The 18,516-nt window shown below is 35.4% G+C and overlaps 1 protein-coding gene and 1 long non-coding RNA gene across 2 annotated transcripts in view; one reads left to right on the top strand and one right to left on the bottom strand.

Moving 5' to 3' along the window:
* Positions 1-12,474, bottom strand: part of LOC127839937 (zinc phosphodiesterase ELAC protein 2 homolog) — a 424,675-nt gene extending 412,201 nt beyond the window's left edge. Inside the window, exons 1-4 of the mRNA XM_052368329.1 lie at positions 12,335-12,474; positions 9,984-10,141; positions 7,421-7,465; positions 3,273-3,343 (exon numbers count right to left, since the gene is read on the bottom strand). Coding sequence (XP_052224289.1) covers positions 3,273-3,343; positions 7,421-7,465; positions 9,984-10,141; positions 12,335-12,418 — 358 coding nt within the window. The 5' untranslated portion in view covers positions 12,419-12,474. The remainder of the gene's footprint in view (positions 1-3,272; positions 3,344-7,420; positions 7,466-9,983; positions 10,142-12,334) is intronic.
* Positions 12,475-15,446: 2,972 nt separating this feature from the next.
* On the top strand, positions 15,447-16,721 carry LOC127839128 (uncharacterized). The gene is made up of 3 exons (XR_008030171.1): positions 15,447-15,542; positions 15,654-15,705; positions 15,975-16,721. It is a non-coding gene; the product is annotated as an uncharacterized LOC127839128 (long non-coding RNA).
* Positions 16,722-18,516: the final 1,795 nt, after the last annotated feature.

Here is an 18,516-nt window from a genome sequence, read left to right as displayed (position 1 = left end):
TCCTGTCCTCAGATTGATACAAAACTGATGACATATCTATTCTTGACATTTCATTCTTTCCACCATTGACCTTAAGGCAGATTTTTTAGCACAAAATATAATCGTTTGTCATGAGACTTAACATTTAACCCAAAATATCCAAATTAATTTTCCATAACTGTACGTACCAATTCTTGCCCTTGGATCAGCATGTCCCTCTGAAAAGTGACTTAATAGGTCCAGCACCTTTTCCTTGAAGAATATAGCAATCCAGCTTTATTCATTTCAACTATCAGGCGTTTTCCTGGCCATTTTAGAAAAAATGCAATGTTGGGATTGGGCATTTTTCGCGCCAAAAAGTCAAATAATTTGGAAAAAAAATTCATTAACTCTTTATTATCATTTAAATTATAAGAACAAGATGTAATTGAAACAAAGGCTGTTTAAACAGTAAAACATGCATGCCCCCCATATGGGCTGTCAGTTGTAGTGGCAGCCGTTGTGTGAATATTTTATTTGTCACTGTGACCTTGACCTTTGACCTAGTGACCTGAAAATCAATAGGGGTCATCTGCCAGTCATGATCAATGTACCTATGAAGTTTCATGATCCTAGGCCTAATTATCCTTGAGTTATCATCAGAAAACCATTTTACTGTTTCGAGTCACTGTGACCTTGACCTTTGACCTAGTGACCTGAAAATTATTACGGGTCATCTGCCAGTCATGATCAATGTACCTATGAAGTTTCATGATCCTAGGCGTAAGCATTCTTATCATCCGGAAACCATTTTACTATATCGAGTCACTGTGACCTTGACCTTTGACCTAGTGACCTGAAAATCTATAGGGGTTATCTGCCAGTCATGATCAATGTACGTATGAAGTTTCATGATCCTAGGCGTAAGCATTCTTGAGTTATCATCTGGAAACCATTTTACTATTTTGAGTCACTGTGACCTTGACCTTTGACCTAGTGACCTGAAAATCATTAGGGGTCATCTGCCAGTCATGATCAATGTACCTATGAAGTTTCATGATCCTAGGCCTAAGCGTTCTTGACTTATCATCCGTAAACCATCTGGTGGACGGACCGACAGACTGACGGACGGACCAACCGACATGTGCAAAACAATATACCCCCTCTTCTTCAAAGGGGGGCATAATAAATTTGAGATATAATAATCATAAGAAATTTCCTAAAAAATAAATATTGTTTTTAATTGGATTTTTTTTTCAAACTGTATTTTGTTACCAATTTGCTTTGGGAATGGGTCAGTTTAACGGATCCGTAGATAAGCCAGGAAAAGGCATGACTATCAACATTCTTCACATATATAAATATAGTTGAAGTTAGGGATTAACCAAAAACTGTAAATTAATAAAAAAAACTTCACAATCTAATGACTCACTAACTTGTAAAAATCAAAACTAGCATTATCATAATTGGCCCAAAATTACAATTTCCCCAAAAACATTTTTTTTAATCCCAGTCTATTATTATAAGAGCTTTAGGGAAAGAGGTGGTTTGCGCAATATAATTCGTAATATTATAATACTATTAGTTAATGCTTCTTGTTATGTGTGATGAGTATCACAGTCTTAATATTGCAAACAAGACTTTGACCTTATTTATATTTGTAACCACACATGTGTATAGCAACTTTTAGCCTTAAACTGCAGTATTTCCGGTTCAGACTCAAACCCATCACCCATAGGTAAAAACTGCACTTATCTGTTCTAAATTTAACGCTTACAGGTTTTAATACTCACCACATTAGGAGGTCCATGTAGTTTTATTGTTTCAGACCACTCAAAATTTTCAGTATTACACAATAGAAACCCTGAAATGCATTATTCCTTGTCAAAAATAAACAACAACAGAAAATTCTGTCACATAATACCAGTGCTTTTTGTTGTTCAAATTTGGGGGTAGCGGGACCCATTCCCAATGAAAAAAGTATATATTTTGTCCCAAATGGGATCTAAAAATTCCCAATTGAAGGTTTCCAAAAAATATTTCTTTTTATAAACATGTCAATTATCTCCAAGTCAAGCTCTTTAAATTTAACCTTAGAAAATATATTGAAACAATTAAATTAGGGCTGTTTGTAACACACGCATGCCTCCCCAAATGGGCTGTCCGTTGTAGTGTCAGCCATTGTGTGAATATGTTACAAACGATTGTACGGCTTCAGGTCAGTGTGGCCTTGACCTTTGACCTAGTGACCTGAAAATCAATAGGGGTCATCTGCCAGTCATGATCAATTAACCTATGAAGTTTCATGATCCTAGGCCTGAGCGTTCTTGAATTATCATCCGAAAACCATTTGGTGGACGGACCAACCGACGGACCGACATCTGCAAAACAATATACCCCCTCTTCTTATAGGGGGGCATAGTCATTTTTATTATCAATTTCAAAGTATTTGTAAGCATAAAATCAACAACATTAATTTCCCATATTTAATCAAAAGAACACAATATTTCCCAATTCAAAGGGACTGGCCAAAAATGGTTGGTGAAAAAAACACACTGAATACATGCACACAATCTGAAGCTTAATTGTAATTCTGCAAATCTCTTCTGAATAAATGATTTCTTGGCAGCCACATAGAACCGCAGCTATATTAAACATAATATTTTTTATATAAAATAACCATAAACTATTAAATGTGCTTTGTAAAAAAAATAAGTAACGTTTTCAGTGAGAATAAGTTACAATAAAATTACATTTTAACATTACAAACTGATTTAGACTTTTTAAGGAAAATCATACTGACAACTGAAATAGAGATGACAAAATGCCATTTTAATACCATGCTCAAAGAATTTATTGTATGTGGTTTATAATTTATTTAAGGGCAAGTTAAAGGTAGTTGTAGTTGAAAAAAACTCATAAGTCTCTATTACTAGTCCCCAGTATAGAGTTGTTAACAAATTAATCGGACTTCATTACAAACAAACTCTATTGAAATTTCCAGTTAATACCTTGTGTATTGAAGAACTTAGAAAACTCAAACTTTTATTTGTTAAAGGATGAGTCAATCACATTATTATTCACTCTTATACTTAGTTTAGTTCAAACCTATTTATTTTAGCTCAATTGTATTGGAAGTACTTGGCACTTATTTGAAACACTCTCGAGTCCGTTTCATGGGCCTATAACCAGTACTTGGGTGTCCTCGAGAGAGATCTAAAGAAAGCTCCCCCAGTGGGAAACAAACCCGTTACCTCCCGGTCGCTAGGCAGACACCATATCCATTACACCACGGCGATCACTCTTATACTTACCTCCAAGGCCACTCAGAGCTTCATGACTTTTTCTCGTGAAGAAGATATTGTTCACCATATTGATGTTGACACTAAAATGAAGCAAAGCTCAAAATTGCCTGACACAACACACAAATACAAAACAAACACATTAAAACAAATAAAACTGGGATTAACACCTTTAAAGGATTTTAGGAACAGATTCAGGTTGAGATCTTGATTGTTTGCACTTTTTGACCATCACAAACGAAATAACACTATGTTGTGGAGAAAATATTATTAACCATATGTAAAATTAACATTTAATTTTTTAATTTCTTAAGTTTGAAAGCTTAAGTCTGTGTGTAATGGCCCAACAAACAAAATGACAGCACAATAAACCATCCAAGATAAATTTATCAAGCCATCTAAAACACTTTTTTCAGTAACAGTGACCTTAAACAAATTCGCCCTGAATGCAATCCCTTGCTAGATAAGCCTGTAGCAAAACTACACTGTTAGAAACACAATGCCCCCTACTGGGCTGCTTTGAAGCCACATATTTCACCTTTGACCTTGAAGGATGACCTTGACCTTTCACCACTCTAGATGTGCAGCTCCATGAGATACACATGCATGCCAAATATCGAATTGCTTTCTTTAATATTGCAAATGTTATGGGCAATGTTTAATTTTCGGACGGACGCATAGACTGGCAGACAGACAGGCGGACTGACGGACAGTTCAACTGCTATATGAAACCCTACCGGGACATACAAATTAACTGACCTTAACACAACTTGCCCAAAATGCAACCGTTTGCATGGCCTGCATGTCAGCTGGAGACAGGAGTACAAGTTCTATATGTGGCATAATTCTGCTACATTAGAGCCAGAATTCAGTGCCTTAGTCATCATATGATCCCACAGAGTCTTAGATGGTTCAATTATGTTCAATGATGTATATGTAGTAGTTACAGAGATATGAACTTGATCGCTGCAAATTTTAAAATGAGTTTCAACTTGCACTCAAACCTGGCTTTTCTATCTACAGAAGGGGACGGACCAGCAATCATGCAAAGGGCTTGTTGCAGATAAAGGTCTTTGTCAGTGAATGTTTATAAAGACCCTTAACACATATGTTGAGTTTTATTTCAGTATCATAAAAAAAAATGCACAATTTCAGTATCATGCAGTAGACATTTCTATGGAGTCGTTTCACACAAATGCTAAGGTAAATTTAACCCGTATAGCGCAGGAGCCGAATTTTAAAGGCTTCTGCAAACAGTTTGGATCAAGATTAGACGCCAGAAAACGTTGCGTCTGATCTTGATCCAAACTGTTTGCTATTCTGATAGTGGTCTTTGAAAAAACGTGAAGAAAATGATGATTTTAGAAATTCAGCAGACGACATTTTAGCAGACAACAAATTTCCCAGCATGCAAAGGATAAACATAGGGAATCATTCTGATAAATTGAAGGTCCAATAAATAAGCCTTCGTGAGTGACCTCACACTATCTTACCAAAGACATGTGTGAAGTTTTAATTTAAGATGTGTAGACGTTACAGAGATACATAAATGTCGCATGCCAGAGTTAAACCTAAATTCCATCTTAAATGAAAACCTTATGCAACTAGACTTAAATAAGTACAAAAAGTTCCATAATTATGCTAGGAAACTGTTCACACTTAAAGACCATGGTGAGAAAATGTTATTTAATACCCTAAACACATACCTATTATGTTTTATATTATTTCAAAATCTGTAGAAACATAGAGAGATATTAGGTAACTCCTAACAAAAATTAGCTAGAATTTTTTAGTACTGAAAGGTGCATAATTATGCTGTTTTGCAGGTTAGAGATCACAGAACTTGGTCAGGGGCACAATTTTACTTTGTTGAAGGTAAAAATTATGGATCTTGGTCAGTGATCTGAAAATTACTTAAAACAAGTGTGAAGTTTCAATTGAATACAGACAGAGACATGGATATGTTAACCAGCCTCTCATGAAGACACTGACATTTGGGTGCATGGCATAGCTTACACTTTTCTATACATCTAACAAGAGCTGTCAGAGGACAGCGCGCTCGAATTTTCGAGTGCTTGACAGTATAACGTAAGCCATCATAAATAGATGATCTTTCAAATAAAAAGAAATTAATATTAAAATTATTTTTTTTTGGGGGGGGGGGGGGGGGGGGGGGGGGGAGGGGGGGTTCTGGGGTGGGGCCTGGGGGATGGTTTAGGTGGAATCCATTGTGGTATGTCAAGTAGGTGTTGTTTTGTCAAAGTATGAATCAAATGTGATCATAAATAAAGAAGTTATGGCAGTTTAAGCAAAATTTATTAATTTGACCCTGAGTCAAGGTCATTCAAAGGTCAAAGTCAAATTCAACTTGCCAGGTACAGTAACATCATGATACATGTAGTAAGAAAGTATTAGCAGTTTGAAAGCAATAGCCTTGATTCTTTAGAAGAAAAGTGGATACAAACACAAATTTTAACAAATTATTTAAAGTAACGAAGACAAAAAAGGGTCATAATTCTGTTAAAAAGCCAACCAGAGTTAAGCAAATTGCCCTGTACAGTCCCCTTACGATAGTAATCGAGTTTTCCAGGTCTAAAAAGCAATAGCTATGATACTTTAGGAGTAAAATGGACCATAACTTAAAACTTAACCAAATGCTAAATTATTTAAGTATTTAAGGGGCCATTATTCTGACAAAATGCTTGATACATTTGTCTGCTCTTGTTTATAAATTGGGGTCATGTTATTAAAGACGTATGCAAAATATAAAAGCAATATGTCAAGGGACATAGAAAATATTTGAGGTAGAACGCAAACTTTAACATGTGCATGCCGCGCTCACGGCGACGCCGGGGTGAGTAGGATAGCTCCACTATATATATTTCGTATATAATAGTTGAGCTTATAAAATGTTATATGCATTTCAAGATTTTTTAACAAGAGGCCCATGAGGGCCTGAATTGCTCTACTGCTATAAACACTGTGCATGTTAGGAAATAATAAGATGGAAACTTTGTACTTAATCGCGCAAACAAGGAGAAATTTCTCAAATTCAAGGGGAGAGGTGTACTTATTTCTCCGATACTGCTCATATTTAATAGGCTTCAAGTCCTCATTGATATAAAGATACTGTGCAAATTTGGAAATAATTGGATGAAAACTGTGGAATTAATTGCGTAAACAAGCAGGATTTCAAAATTTTCTCATATTCAAGGGGAAGTCATTCTGGATTTATTGCTTTGATATTGCTTTTTTTTAAACAAGGGCTGTTTGTAAAACATGCATGCCTCACATATGGGCTGTCAGTTGTAGTGGCAGCCATTGAGTGAAAACTTTTTTTGTCACTGTGACCTTGACCTTTTACTAAGTGACCTGAAAATCTATATGGGTCATCTGCCAGTCATGATCACTGTACCTATGAAGTTTCATGATCCTAGGCGTAAGCATTATTGAGTTATCATCCGGAAACCATTTTACTGTTTCTAGTCACTGTGACCTTGACCTTTGACCAAGTGACCTGAAAATCTATAGGGGTCATCTGCCAGTCATGATCAATGTACCTATGAAGTTTCATGATCCTAGGCATAAGCATTATTGAGTTATCATCTGGAAACCATTTTACTGTTTCTAGTCCCTGTGACCTTGACCTTCGACCTAGTGACCTGAAAATCAATAGGGGTCATCTGCCAGTCATGATCAATATACCTATGAAGTTTCATGATCCTAGGCATCAGCATTTTTGAGTTATCATAGGGAAACCATTTTACTATTTTGAGTCAATGTGACCTTGACCTTTGACCTAAAAATCTATAGGAGTCATCTGCCAGTCATGATCAATTTACCTATGAAGTTTCATGATCGTAGGCCTAAGCATTATTGAGTTATCATCCGGAAACCATTTTACTATTTTGAGTCTCTGTGACCTTGATCTTTGACCCAGTGACCTGAAAATCAATAGAGTTTGAGTCCTCATAAATATAAAGACACTGAACAAGTTTGAAAAGAATTGGATGAAAACTGTGGACTTTATCACGTAAACAAGAAAAAGTCTAATGCACGCACCCAAACACAGACAGACACCATGCCATCCCATAAGCTCTTCTGCCTGTGGCAGTAGAGATAAAAACTAACAGGCAAACACAAGTCTTATATATCCTCACCTCTCTGTGAATAACTGCACGGATTCTGGAGCATTAAACAAATACCTGAAAAACAAGAAATGATTGGGCCTTGCTCTGTGAAAAGGGGGTTAAAATCATGTCAGTCCACACAGGCTCATCAGGGATGACACTTTCTGCATTTATTATATTTTTCTTTTAAAGAAAGTCTCTTGTTAGCAAAAATCCAGTTTAGGCGGAAAGTGTTGTCCCTAATAAGCCTGTGCGGACCGCTCAGGCTTATTTGGGACGACACTTTACGCACATGCATGAAACCCTCTTTTCACAAAGCACGGCCCAATTATGTTGGACAGAAATCATTCCCACTGGTAATCAAATGTTGAAAATTCTCAAGAACATACAAACAAACATACATGCAAAAGCCAGTAAATGAAATACATGTACTCATTTTATACATCCGCAAGGATGGTAATTGCTAACAGTACAAGATTACATGTATAAAGATCTGTTTCTTGCATTTGTTTAAACCTATTTATTTTAGCTTGATTGCATCAAAGCCTATGGCTTATTAAAACACCTTTAATTCCCTTTCCTGGTGCTAACAAACAGTACTTGGTGTCTTAAGGGGAAGATCAAAAGAATGCTCTGACAGTATGGATCAAACATGTGACCGACCGATTGCTAGGCAGACACCATAATTATCCACTACACCACAGCAACTTACTTTAACAGCTAAATAACAAACATGATGATCTGGTGGCCATGTTTTTTTTTGATTGGGCAGATACAGTACAGGCACCTCGTACTTAAACAAACGCCACTCGCCGCGGTGTTCATCTCACTGTGTTCGCTTACCAATATGAACCCCACGATGGGTGTTAAGATCAAATATCACGGGGGCCGTTTGCGATAAGGCGAACCACCGCGGACCCATATCTACCGCAGTGTTAACGGGTTCGCTAAAATTAAAATAATTGAAAATAAACGTATTGTATTGATCCCTTTCATTTAAAAGTGATAATCAATAATGTATTTCACACCCATGCACATGACAGTGTTTTCTGTCTTTTTAAATGCTGCGTATAAAAGAAAACCGCGTTCGCACCTAGCTGTAGGATACCGCACCTAACGGAGTGTTAATTGAGTGCTTGATTATTCAATAAACAGTTTGAAGCCATGGAGAACTCATAACTGATTGTAGAAAATGTATTATCCCGAGTCTCTGGATTACCCGATTCATACATGTACGTCTCAACTGTCTCAATCGTATACATGCAACTTTTCCCATCTGTATCCATTACTCGATAATCCCATATATGCCTGATTTATATTTTTAAAACCAAATTATGGGTGGGTAATATAGACTATAAGAGCTATAAACACAAACGTTTGAAATTTTCTAAAGTGTCAAATGAATTTCGGCATATGATTCTATTTAAAGATAGGATGAAATAAGCTCCCAATCAGGACCATTGTATTGCATCATGCGTAAATCACCCGACACGGTTTGCACACATCGTGTACAGCTATTTTAGATTACAAATTATACACGAAATAAATGAATTTCTTTGTCCGATAAAAAGCGCGCGAAAATTGGCGTGGGTGTATTTATTTGTAAATAAAAATTTCGTAGCGGGTACAACATTGAGAACATTTAATTTCCATTAAAAGTTTCGTTGTGAATTTCAACTAAAGAACCGGGATATCTCACGAATTATTTGGCATTGACATCTCCTCTAAATAAAAAATAATTAAAACACGCTGTATCATTACCATTACGCTGTATCAGTTCCTTCATTATTGAAACAATTATTGTATTGTATACTGACTGCACACAAGTGTCGTAACATACGGATGCAATGCGTAAATTCGGACAGTACTTAAAGTCGGACACAAGTAAATAAATGATTTAATACTCTCTTGATTTCTTTGAAACTCAGTATTTGTTGTTAAAAAGGGCAATTGCATTGATTAACACTATAAGAGTCAATAGTATTGATCATCTAAACGCTTTATTTTCGTTTCCAACTTTACATACTGTCCAAATTTAAGTATGCATACATTTGCACATACATGTAATATCTACATGTAGTATATGATTTTCTTTTGTACATTTACATTTAAAACGCGTAAATGACTCTTGCAGACAGGTGTTTACCGTGGCTGCGCAGCATTGCTGTGATCACGGGTGTTCCTGTTAACGATAGCGTGCAATCGCGGCGATTTAGGGTGTTTGCCAAACACCGCGGTCAATAGCATGTCCGCCCCCGCGAAATGTCATCAATCGGGAAAAGTGAACATCGCGGACAGGCGTTTTTGTATGTACAGGGTGCCTGTACTGTACATGTGACCTCTAGTGTTCACAACTTTAATTTGAATGTTGCAGACGGACGACAAACCATTGAGATCCTTAACAAAGGAGTAGCATAATTATTATTTTTGGTAAATCGATCAGAAACGATAACTTTTTGTTGGCTCTATCTGCAGCATACCAATCACAAGGGAAAATATATAAGCTCTTTCATTAAGTGGCAGCATAAAAATTCAGATTTTTTAAAATTAACCAGAAACTCAACTTTTTTCTTTGGCCTTATGGGCAGCATACCTATCACAAGCCAGCTTAAGTAGAACACTGGAACCAGTGCCTTCTGGGGCAGCAGACAGCACAGTCAGCGTTATAGAGGCTGATGCAGGAATATCATTCTTGCCTCGCTTTGAGGCCTCCAATCTTGAAACCACCTTTGTTTTGCTCTTTTTACGATCCTTGGAATACAAAATAAATAAATACAATTAGAGAAAACATGGATTGTAGGGATTTAAGGTAACTTTCAACTGTTGCTGTTGGGGTAACTCTTTAGCGACACAGTAAGGGAGGTCGTGGGAGGTCGTGGGTTCAATCCTCAACCAGAGCTCCGTATTTTCACAACAGGATTTTTCCCTTTTCTCCACTAATTCAATATCAAGTGAAACTCACATAACATTAAAATCACATTAATAATGTGTATTTTTTGCATGTTTATAAGGATTAATCAATAGAAGCATTACACCGTCAAAAATATCGAACACGAGTGTAACTACAGTACACTCCACGCGTTTTCCCCAATTTCCCTCCATACTCCGCGGGTTTCGACCTAGAGGGAGATTAAGAAAATCCCGCTATACGCGGCGTTTGCATGATTTTGGACGCGGCGGTTAACGATCGGCAAAACTGATAAACCGACGCGGCGGCCCTCGGCGTTGGCAACGCGGGGGAAACTCCGCGTTTTACGAGATAACGATCAATTTAATTTTGTTTGACTTCCTGATTTTCAAATAAAATTACATTTATTACAAGTACATACATGTACATGTAGTATAATATTTACAATTAAAAAAAACAACCAAGATAGATCGATCCCGACGTGGTTGTAGAAGTAGTTGTGGTTGTATAGAAAACTCGTTGATTTACGACACACAAAACGTCGTCTTTTAACTAATACTTACCAATTAATATAAACACAGTTTGCAACATTGTTTTTATTTTGATAATTTAATCCAAAGTTTTCATGTTAGCAGGTGATTTTCTATAATGAACATGTATACAAATGACCAAGGACCCTAAAAATCTCGCAAATCTGTGTGAATTGACAGTTTGACGTAATCAAAGAAAAGCCCCTTCCTGTCTAAAGGCATAACTTACTCAAGTAAACACGTTCAACGAATGCATAAGGAATGGTTTTAATTGTCGGAACAAAGTCTATTCTCTGCTCGCTAATGCATTGATTTTCTCTTTGTTTGTAGGTTATTCCATTGATTGCTAAAAGGTGGTAACTATTGAGTTGATAATTGCATTTAATATTCACAGTTGTATTCTTGTTGCGTCGACATTCTAAACAATGTTTACCAGTAATTATGGACCAAATCGGCAGAGTGACATTCACACATGTTAATCCCTTTGGTCAAAACACCGAATACAGCAGTCTACACAATAGGTCAGTAGACAAGCTTTGCGTGTTTTCATAACGTCAAACACTTAAAATCCAGTTCCGCCCAGATGTCTTCTGTAATCAGTTTACAATACAATTAGTGTTAAAATAATTACTCTACTAAAATACCGTAACGATACAGATTCGGCGTGTTCGATTTGAAATTATTTTAGAGGAAATATCAACTTATTCGCGATATAATTTCGTTAATAAATACCAAAGAAACTTTTAACCGAAATCAACAATGTTCTCTGCGCTACAAAGTTTGTATCAAAAAAATCAATACACGCACGCTTTGCAGGAGTATACATTGTACCTTGACCTTGTACATTGCAGCATAATTTTCGCGCGCTTTTGTCGGGAAATATACATGACTGTATATTGGAAGCATTTGTTAACGTCGTGTTAACAATTAAAAATCGTAGTGTGTTTCGGATTACTAATTATTATTCTCATTTGGAAATTTTACGGAACATTTATTCTTGTGTCGTATGTGTTATGATTTAAATATTAAATTGTCAAATGTATTATATTAGACTAATTCATATTGTAGACGTACCTGTGAATTAAAAAACATAATTTTTATACGTATTAATTTTCTATACAATTATCTTTTTATACATGTACTACAGTATTTAAACAATTTATTATAACAATGTTTTTATTTTTTGGCATGCCCAGTAGCACACTGCTAACGCGGCGTTGCGCGGCGATCACTGATAAGAACGGAAGGTGTCTGCATTTACCGACTAGCCTAAAATAATACACGCCGCGGGAATTAGCGAACGCGGCGTAACGCCGAGCGTTTTATCGAGTTCACCTCGCTCTTCCAACGCCGCGTGAACACTCGCTAGCAGAAAAAACCCGCGGAGGGAGCGCGTTTTTTGGGGAAAACGCGTGGAGTGTACTGTATCCGAAATACGCGTTTCCTCCGGACACTATAGCATTTTAAAGAAAAGATACAGAAAATATCATCGATTAGAAAACATACCATTTTTATATACGAAGAATAAGAATATGTTAAACAACTCTGGTGCAGGTGTGATTTTAACCGTGTAATAATTCTTGGTCGCATTAGGATTTTTATTTCAACCTTCTGTCATCACGCAGCTTGCATAGAGTAGCCGGCCTTGGAAATTGAACTGGTTACACTGTACTAGATTTGTATGAAACAACCCCTGGGTCCGTGCTTTTATCTGATTAAGGCTGATTCACAATAATGAAGGAGTACATGTAGGTACCATAACATGAAAACGACCATGCATTATAGTAAGGAGCATGACTATTTAAAAAAAATATATTTAATTAAGAATCATGTATACAATATATTAAACATCAAATCTATATCGATAGAGTGCTATTGATGTTTGTTTAAAGTTTCTATATTTTGTCGACGATAAGATCAGTATTTTGAATATTCGCAAACTCCTAAAATATTTAATGTTCTGTTTCCTGGACAAACTGTTGAAGGAAGCAAAACAAAATATGTTGGTTATTTTAATGATACAAGTGGTATATTTTCTGAATCTTCTGAATCTCCTTATTGTCGCATAGATAATCCACGAGGTATTGAACTTTGTCTTCATGCATGTAATCATCGCTTTACGAACAACGATTCTGAAAAATTCACATGCTTCATCAGAGCAGCGTTAAAGAGGTATTGTCACTTGTTAGTTTTAAACACAATAAACATATGGTAAAACAGTTTGTTTGAAACCGGACACAATTCAAGGGGCACTTAATTAATAAGCCCACACTTCAACAATTGTTTTATCGATGCCAATGTTCTTTTGTGTCTACACGTTTGTGGAGATCAGCGTCTGTAGAATTTAACTCTCTGTCACCAGTTGTAAATAAAATCTTTTTTCCCCAACCTCGCGTAAAAGCGTAATAAACGCTGAACCAAATATATTCCACTAAATGATGTTATCAGATCCCGAACCATACCTAGTAGAAGCTGTGTAAAATACTGGGTGAGAACCTTTATTGGGTCCGGAGCTGAATACTCCAACCTGTCAATTTGGTTTCGGTTTAACATGCATAACGATTAAACATGTTCACCCCACTTTTAAGCACTCAATTTATATTTTCCTAGTGAACATAATGTATTTTTCTCGTTTCATGATATTATAAAAGCATGGTAATGAATGAACCACTTTGCACCAAAAGATACAAAAATGTGGATCTAGATTAGAAACATTTTAATAATTCTTACATTCGGCCTGCATATTTCGGAAAAATAATATTTTATAAAAGCATTTTTATAATAAAACATAATGCGGTGAAAACGTTCATTGATAATCAACAAATCATGCAAATATTGTAATACTGTGTAATATAATATTGTGGTATATGAAGAGGTCAGACATTTATATAAGTCTTACCATAGCTGATCTTTCATTAATAATTTAAAGATGAAATATACGCTATATATAATTTATAATGGTAAAATAATTGCAGTTATTAATAATATACATAACGACCTAATGTAATCATTTCTATGTAAAATCCAAAGATTTTGTAACTACATTACCACGTCTAAGAGGAATTATGAAATGTCTGTTTTTATACCACCTTTACAATATGCGGCTTATGAGATCGCAAACGAGCACAGAGCCTCAACATCTGTGATTTTGTATACATCTGATTTTCCAGTCAATACAATTTGAACAATCAAGCAGCAAAGGTTTAAAACATAAATGTACACAACAAAAATACTTTATTATTTGATAATCCAGAGGGGTTGTGAAACTTGGTATTAATTTAGTACATACATAAACATATACAACCGCTTTTTATAGTTTACCTCAGACACTTAGTTGAACAAGTTTAATTAAATTCTAACCGTTAACATGTTTTTATTTAAGAAATTAAGAGGTTAACTATAAGGTCCTTTATTCTACAGCAGTGGCCACCCATTCCTTAAGGTGTTGGCTCTTCCATTCGCGTGTCTTTTTAAAGGCAATGAACTGTAAGTACAAAACAACATACGATCTATGTTTTTAAAATTGTGGAGGTATGTTGGCTGTGGCTATAAGAGAGTTTCTTTTAATGTGTGTATACTTTGGCAAAAGGTCAAGATTTATCTGATGAAATGACCATGATGCCTAATAATTGTAAAAGCGTGTGCGGAAAGCATGCAAAACCGAAGTTCCGAACAACTGATTAGGCGGGAATGGATTCGTTGCGTACAAGTTCATTTTGTAAAAACATTCATATGGTAACCAGTTGTGAATCGTAGCTCAAGAATACTTGTTCTTAAAACAGTATGATTTTTATGACATAAAGACGAAAATGACTTTGGTCATGGGCTCGAAAATCAATTGGAAACATAACGATTAAAACATATTCCAATATATACTTGAGGAACCTTTAGATATTTCAATACACTGCGATGATAAGGGTTTACAAACACGTCTTCGTAGGTTTAGCCATTCAGTCATTTAATAGCAAAATAACCACACCAAATAAGCATATTGCTTAAAAACTGTTATTACACATTTCAGTATTACTACCCAAAGCGGATATTAATAGTGACTGACGTTGTATCGTAAATCCCGTTTCGGTTTCGTTGTCATTTTCGACGAACGGCATTTAAAATACGCATCGTAACAATTCCAATGATATTACTCTTTCTCAAAACTATGACTCCCATTTACTACCCCCGTCGACCATATTGTTGTTTTGTGATATTTATTTGAGTACTACTGCTACTACATAAATCACCAACTTTATATTGTAAGTGATCTATAATTTTCCAGTCATGTTTAACACTTATTGCTTGGTATTTGAGATATTTACATTTATAGGAAATTAAAAACATGTACTCATGTAAGAAATATAAATTGTATCGATCTTCTTCGGTTGATTACATATGAGCACGTTATAGATATGCTTATTAAGTAAAACAAATCTGGCATGAGCGACATTAAAATGACTGCTATTGATTAAAGGATACAAACGAGAATTGTGTTAACAACTGCAATTGCTGATCGCATTACATTAATTTTATATTTAAAATCCAAGACATTACCATATTAATAATAGACATGTGTGCAATTGCTATCGATTATCGGTTATCGGTGATGTTTTTTACTTGGTAGTTGCTTACATCTAGTAGAAGGATTACACATATTTACTTCCTTTTTCGGTTTCAAAGGTTATTTTATAAAGGTTTATTTTTTATCCTCGCAACGAAGGTAAGCACAATTTAAACCGTTATATTTTGAAATTATTTTATGCAAAAATGAAAATACTATCTTCTTATTATGTACGCGTACTTAAATAATATGATAACAGTTATTTTTCAGGTTTTGTTAGCAATCCTAGCAAATAAGGATACATTCAACAAGCACAATCATGGTAAATACGTAGTTACACAATTAGTTTTTCTGTATATTCGTAAGAAATGTATTTATATAGTTTGTGTAAATAATTCTAGACAAGCAATAGAATCAATTGACCGACTACTACTTCTTCTACTTAATACTTTTGAATACACATGTCTTTTCATTTCCCTCACCTATGTTAAATTCCGATTCCGACTTTGTGTTTACCCGCGTGACCAGCTTGTTTAACAATATGTCAGAGCGCGTTTCATTAGAAATACACATTCATTATTTTTGTCCCAGAGTTTCGGTTCCAGCTCAGTTGTACCAAAAGCGAAACACGGTGACGATTGGAAGTACAAGATTTACTTTGACACTGAAGCGGACAATGCAAACGGTAAAATTTACGATGGGACGAAAGGTGACTCGCTTCTGGAAAGCATGCCTAGGATAGTAGGCGCGAATAAGGATATTGTCAACGTGTGGGCGTATAAAGTGCCTCTGACTGACATGCAACTTACGAAGTTCATTTTATACCATATGTTCATTGTATTTGAGACAAAAGATCATATGTGGTGGTCCATTGAGAAGCACACTGACGGCATAAGTTTGCAGCGGAGCCGAGTGTGTTCGGCTGTACGAGACAGTTACAAGCATAACCCACGCAAACCGCCCATAGAAACGATTGATACAGACAAAGGCTCAAAAAGCATTCACGACCTCTTTCAATGGCTCAACGAGAATGAGGAGTTGGATAAAGTTTATGATTATTTGAATAGGAATTGCCAACATTTCGCAAAAGGTGTTTTTAACTACTTGTCTGTAGACAAGAAACTGTTTTGATGTGCCTATTGGAAGTGTTTCGAAAGCGAACCGGTTACCGGCAGACTTTTAACGTACATATTGACCTGGGGAAACTTTAAACCGCAAAAGATTATTATATATTTTCTGCATCTTTAGTGAGTTCCTTTTACGTATATACATACGAACACTCTTTGTATACTATCTAAGATGAACATATATAAATAAATAAAGTTTTGCGTCTTTCTATGTGCGGCATTTGATTGGTTATTTTTATGCAACACAGGATTCTAAAGTCTCTTAGATGAAAGATACATGTTAAATGATCTGTTTGTAGGACAAAGAAACGTACGAATCGATTCATTATGATTTTTAAAGTATACATAATTATTACATGCAATTACACTATGATACGATTTAAATTCAGTAATCACATAATGTCAGATAATGGATAACAATATGCATTTCAGAAGAAATCCATGAAGTAGACTTTTAAGGCAGCATACAATGATTAAAAATAAACTTTTAACGAGTTTTTTTAGTTTTCCCACCTTGCACTAATATGCCTCTTCATATTTTATATTGTTGCCAAATGATGATAAAGATGACTGCTTTATATAACTATATCACACTTTTTTTCGGCGTAAGCTGTATTAAGCCAGCTTTTCACCCTGACTTGACCTTTGTAAGTGTCCAATAATATTCAAATAAAATTTCCCGCGGCTAGGTACGAATGAATACACTTCATTTATTCCATTGGCTGATTTGAGTATAACACCAGAACATTGGAAACATATCCGCGTCTTTGTAACACTGTTTTACTGCATGAAACAATTTTATCTCTAATGAAAAGGCTCAATAGATAGAACAGTTTTACAATCAATTTTCGACATAAATACAGTTTGTGCGTTCACCTTTTATTTTCAGAGAATAACCAGCGCAAAAGCGTTTATACTAAAGGCTATATTCTCATATTTAGTACTTACTTGCATTGCATTTCAACCCGCGAGGTTTCGGGTCAATTCGCGGCCAGTGCGTGAAAGTCAGAGTTTATATACAGTTCATCACCGGAGTTCGCAGAAAGGGTTGCGATCTTTTCATTGAAGGAAAAAATTGGAATCTATGCTATTTTTGTCTGATGGAGTAAATAGTTCGTTTAGTCGCTTTGTCGATATATCAATATTTTAGGCACAGCTGTTGCCTTGGTCGTGTACAGTTGGCGTAAACAAGCCGTCGTTTCAGCAGCAGAATTGTTACCTAACTTTAATGCATTGCATTCCAATCCGCAAGGTATCAAGGTCAGTTTGCGGTCAGTTGCAGAAATCTTTATATAAACGCCGTCTCGTAAACTTTGTGCACTTTAAGCCTGTTTTGATCAGAAAGATACTAAATAAAGATATTCGGCGATATTATTGTGGTATGTCAATCATCGATTTTTAATATGTTTTCAACATTTGCATGATAAGGACCGATTTTGATAAAATTAATTAGAAATATTTATCCATTTAGACCAGTTTATTAAGCATGAGCACAATAATTCACTATACTATAATTATGCAATTAAATAAGATTTGAGTATTGCCGGCTGACCTATATGCACTCGTTTATTTTCATGTTTCTTGTGTTTTTCTATTCTGTAAATATAGATATCTGGGTAATAATATCACATAAAGCAAAATAAGCCACGAAATCTGGCGCAACACCCCGTAATTGATTTGCTTGTGATGTAGCTAAGAACTGCGCAGAAAAAAGGCATCCGCTACTTTTTATCTCATAGAGATAACTTTTGATCGTTCATAAACATCAACCACAATCAACGCCGTATATCTTTTTTAAAGATATTTCTTGTTTTACTTTACTCTTTTAATGATTTTCTATTTTCGATTTTGACACATGTATAATAAATAGTCTCGTCTCCAGCGAATTATGACTCTGATTATTTATGCTTGTTTTAAATTGTGATTTATTTATTTAACTTTATTTGTATTTTTTACAAACTGCACATCATAGCAACTGATCAAAAGTGTACCTCTAGATTCTCAGA

The sequence above is a fragment of the Dreissena polymorpha genome, chromosome 7 (assembly GCF_020536995.1).
Source record: "Dreissena polymorpha isolate Duluth1 chromosome 7, UMN_Dpol_1.0, whole genome shotgun sequence".
NCBI lineage: Eukaryota > Metazoa > Mollusca > Bivalvia > Myida > Dreissenidae > Dreissena > Dreissena polymorpha.
The sequence above is the reverse complement of the archived record's forward strand: the minus strand, read 5'-3'. Positions and strand labels throughout refer to the sequence as shown.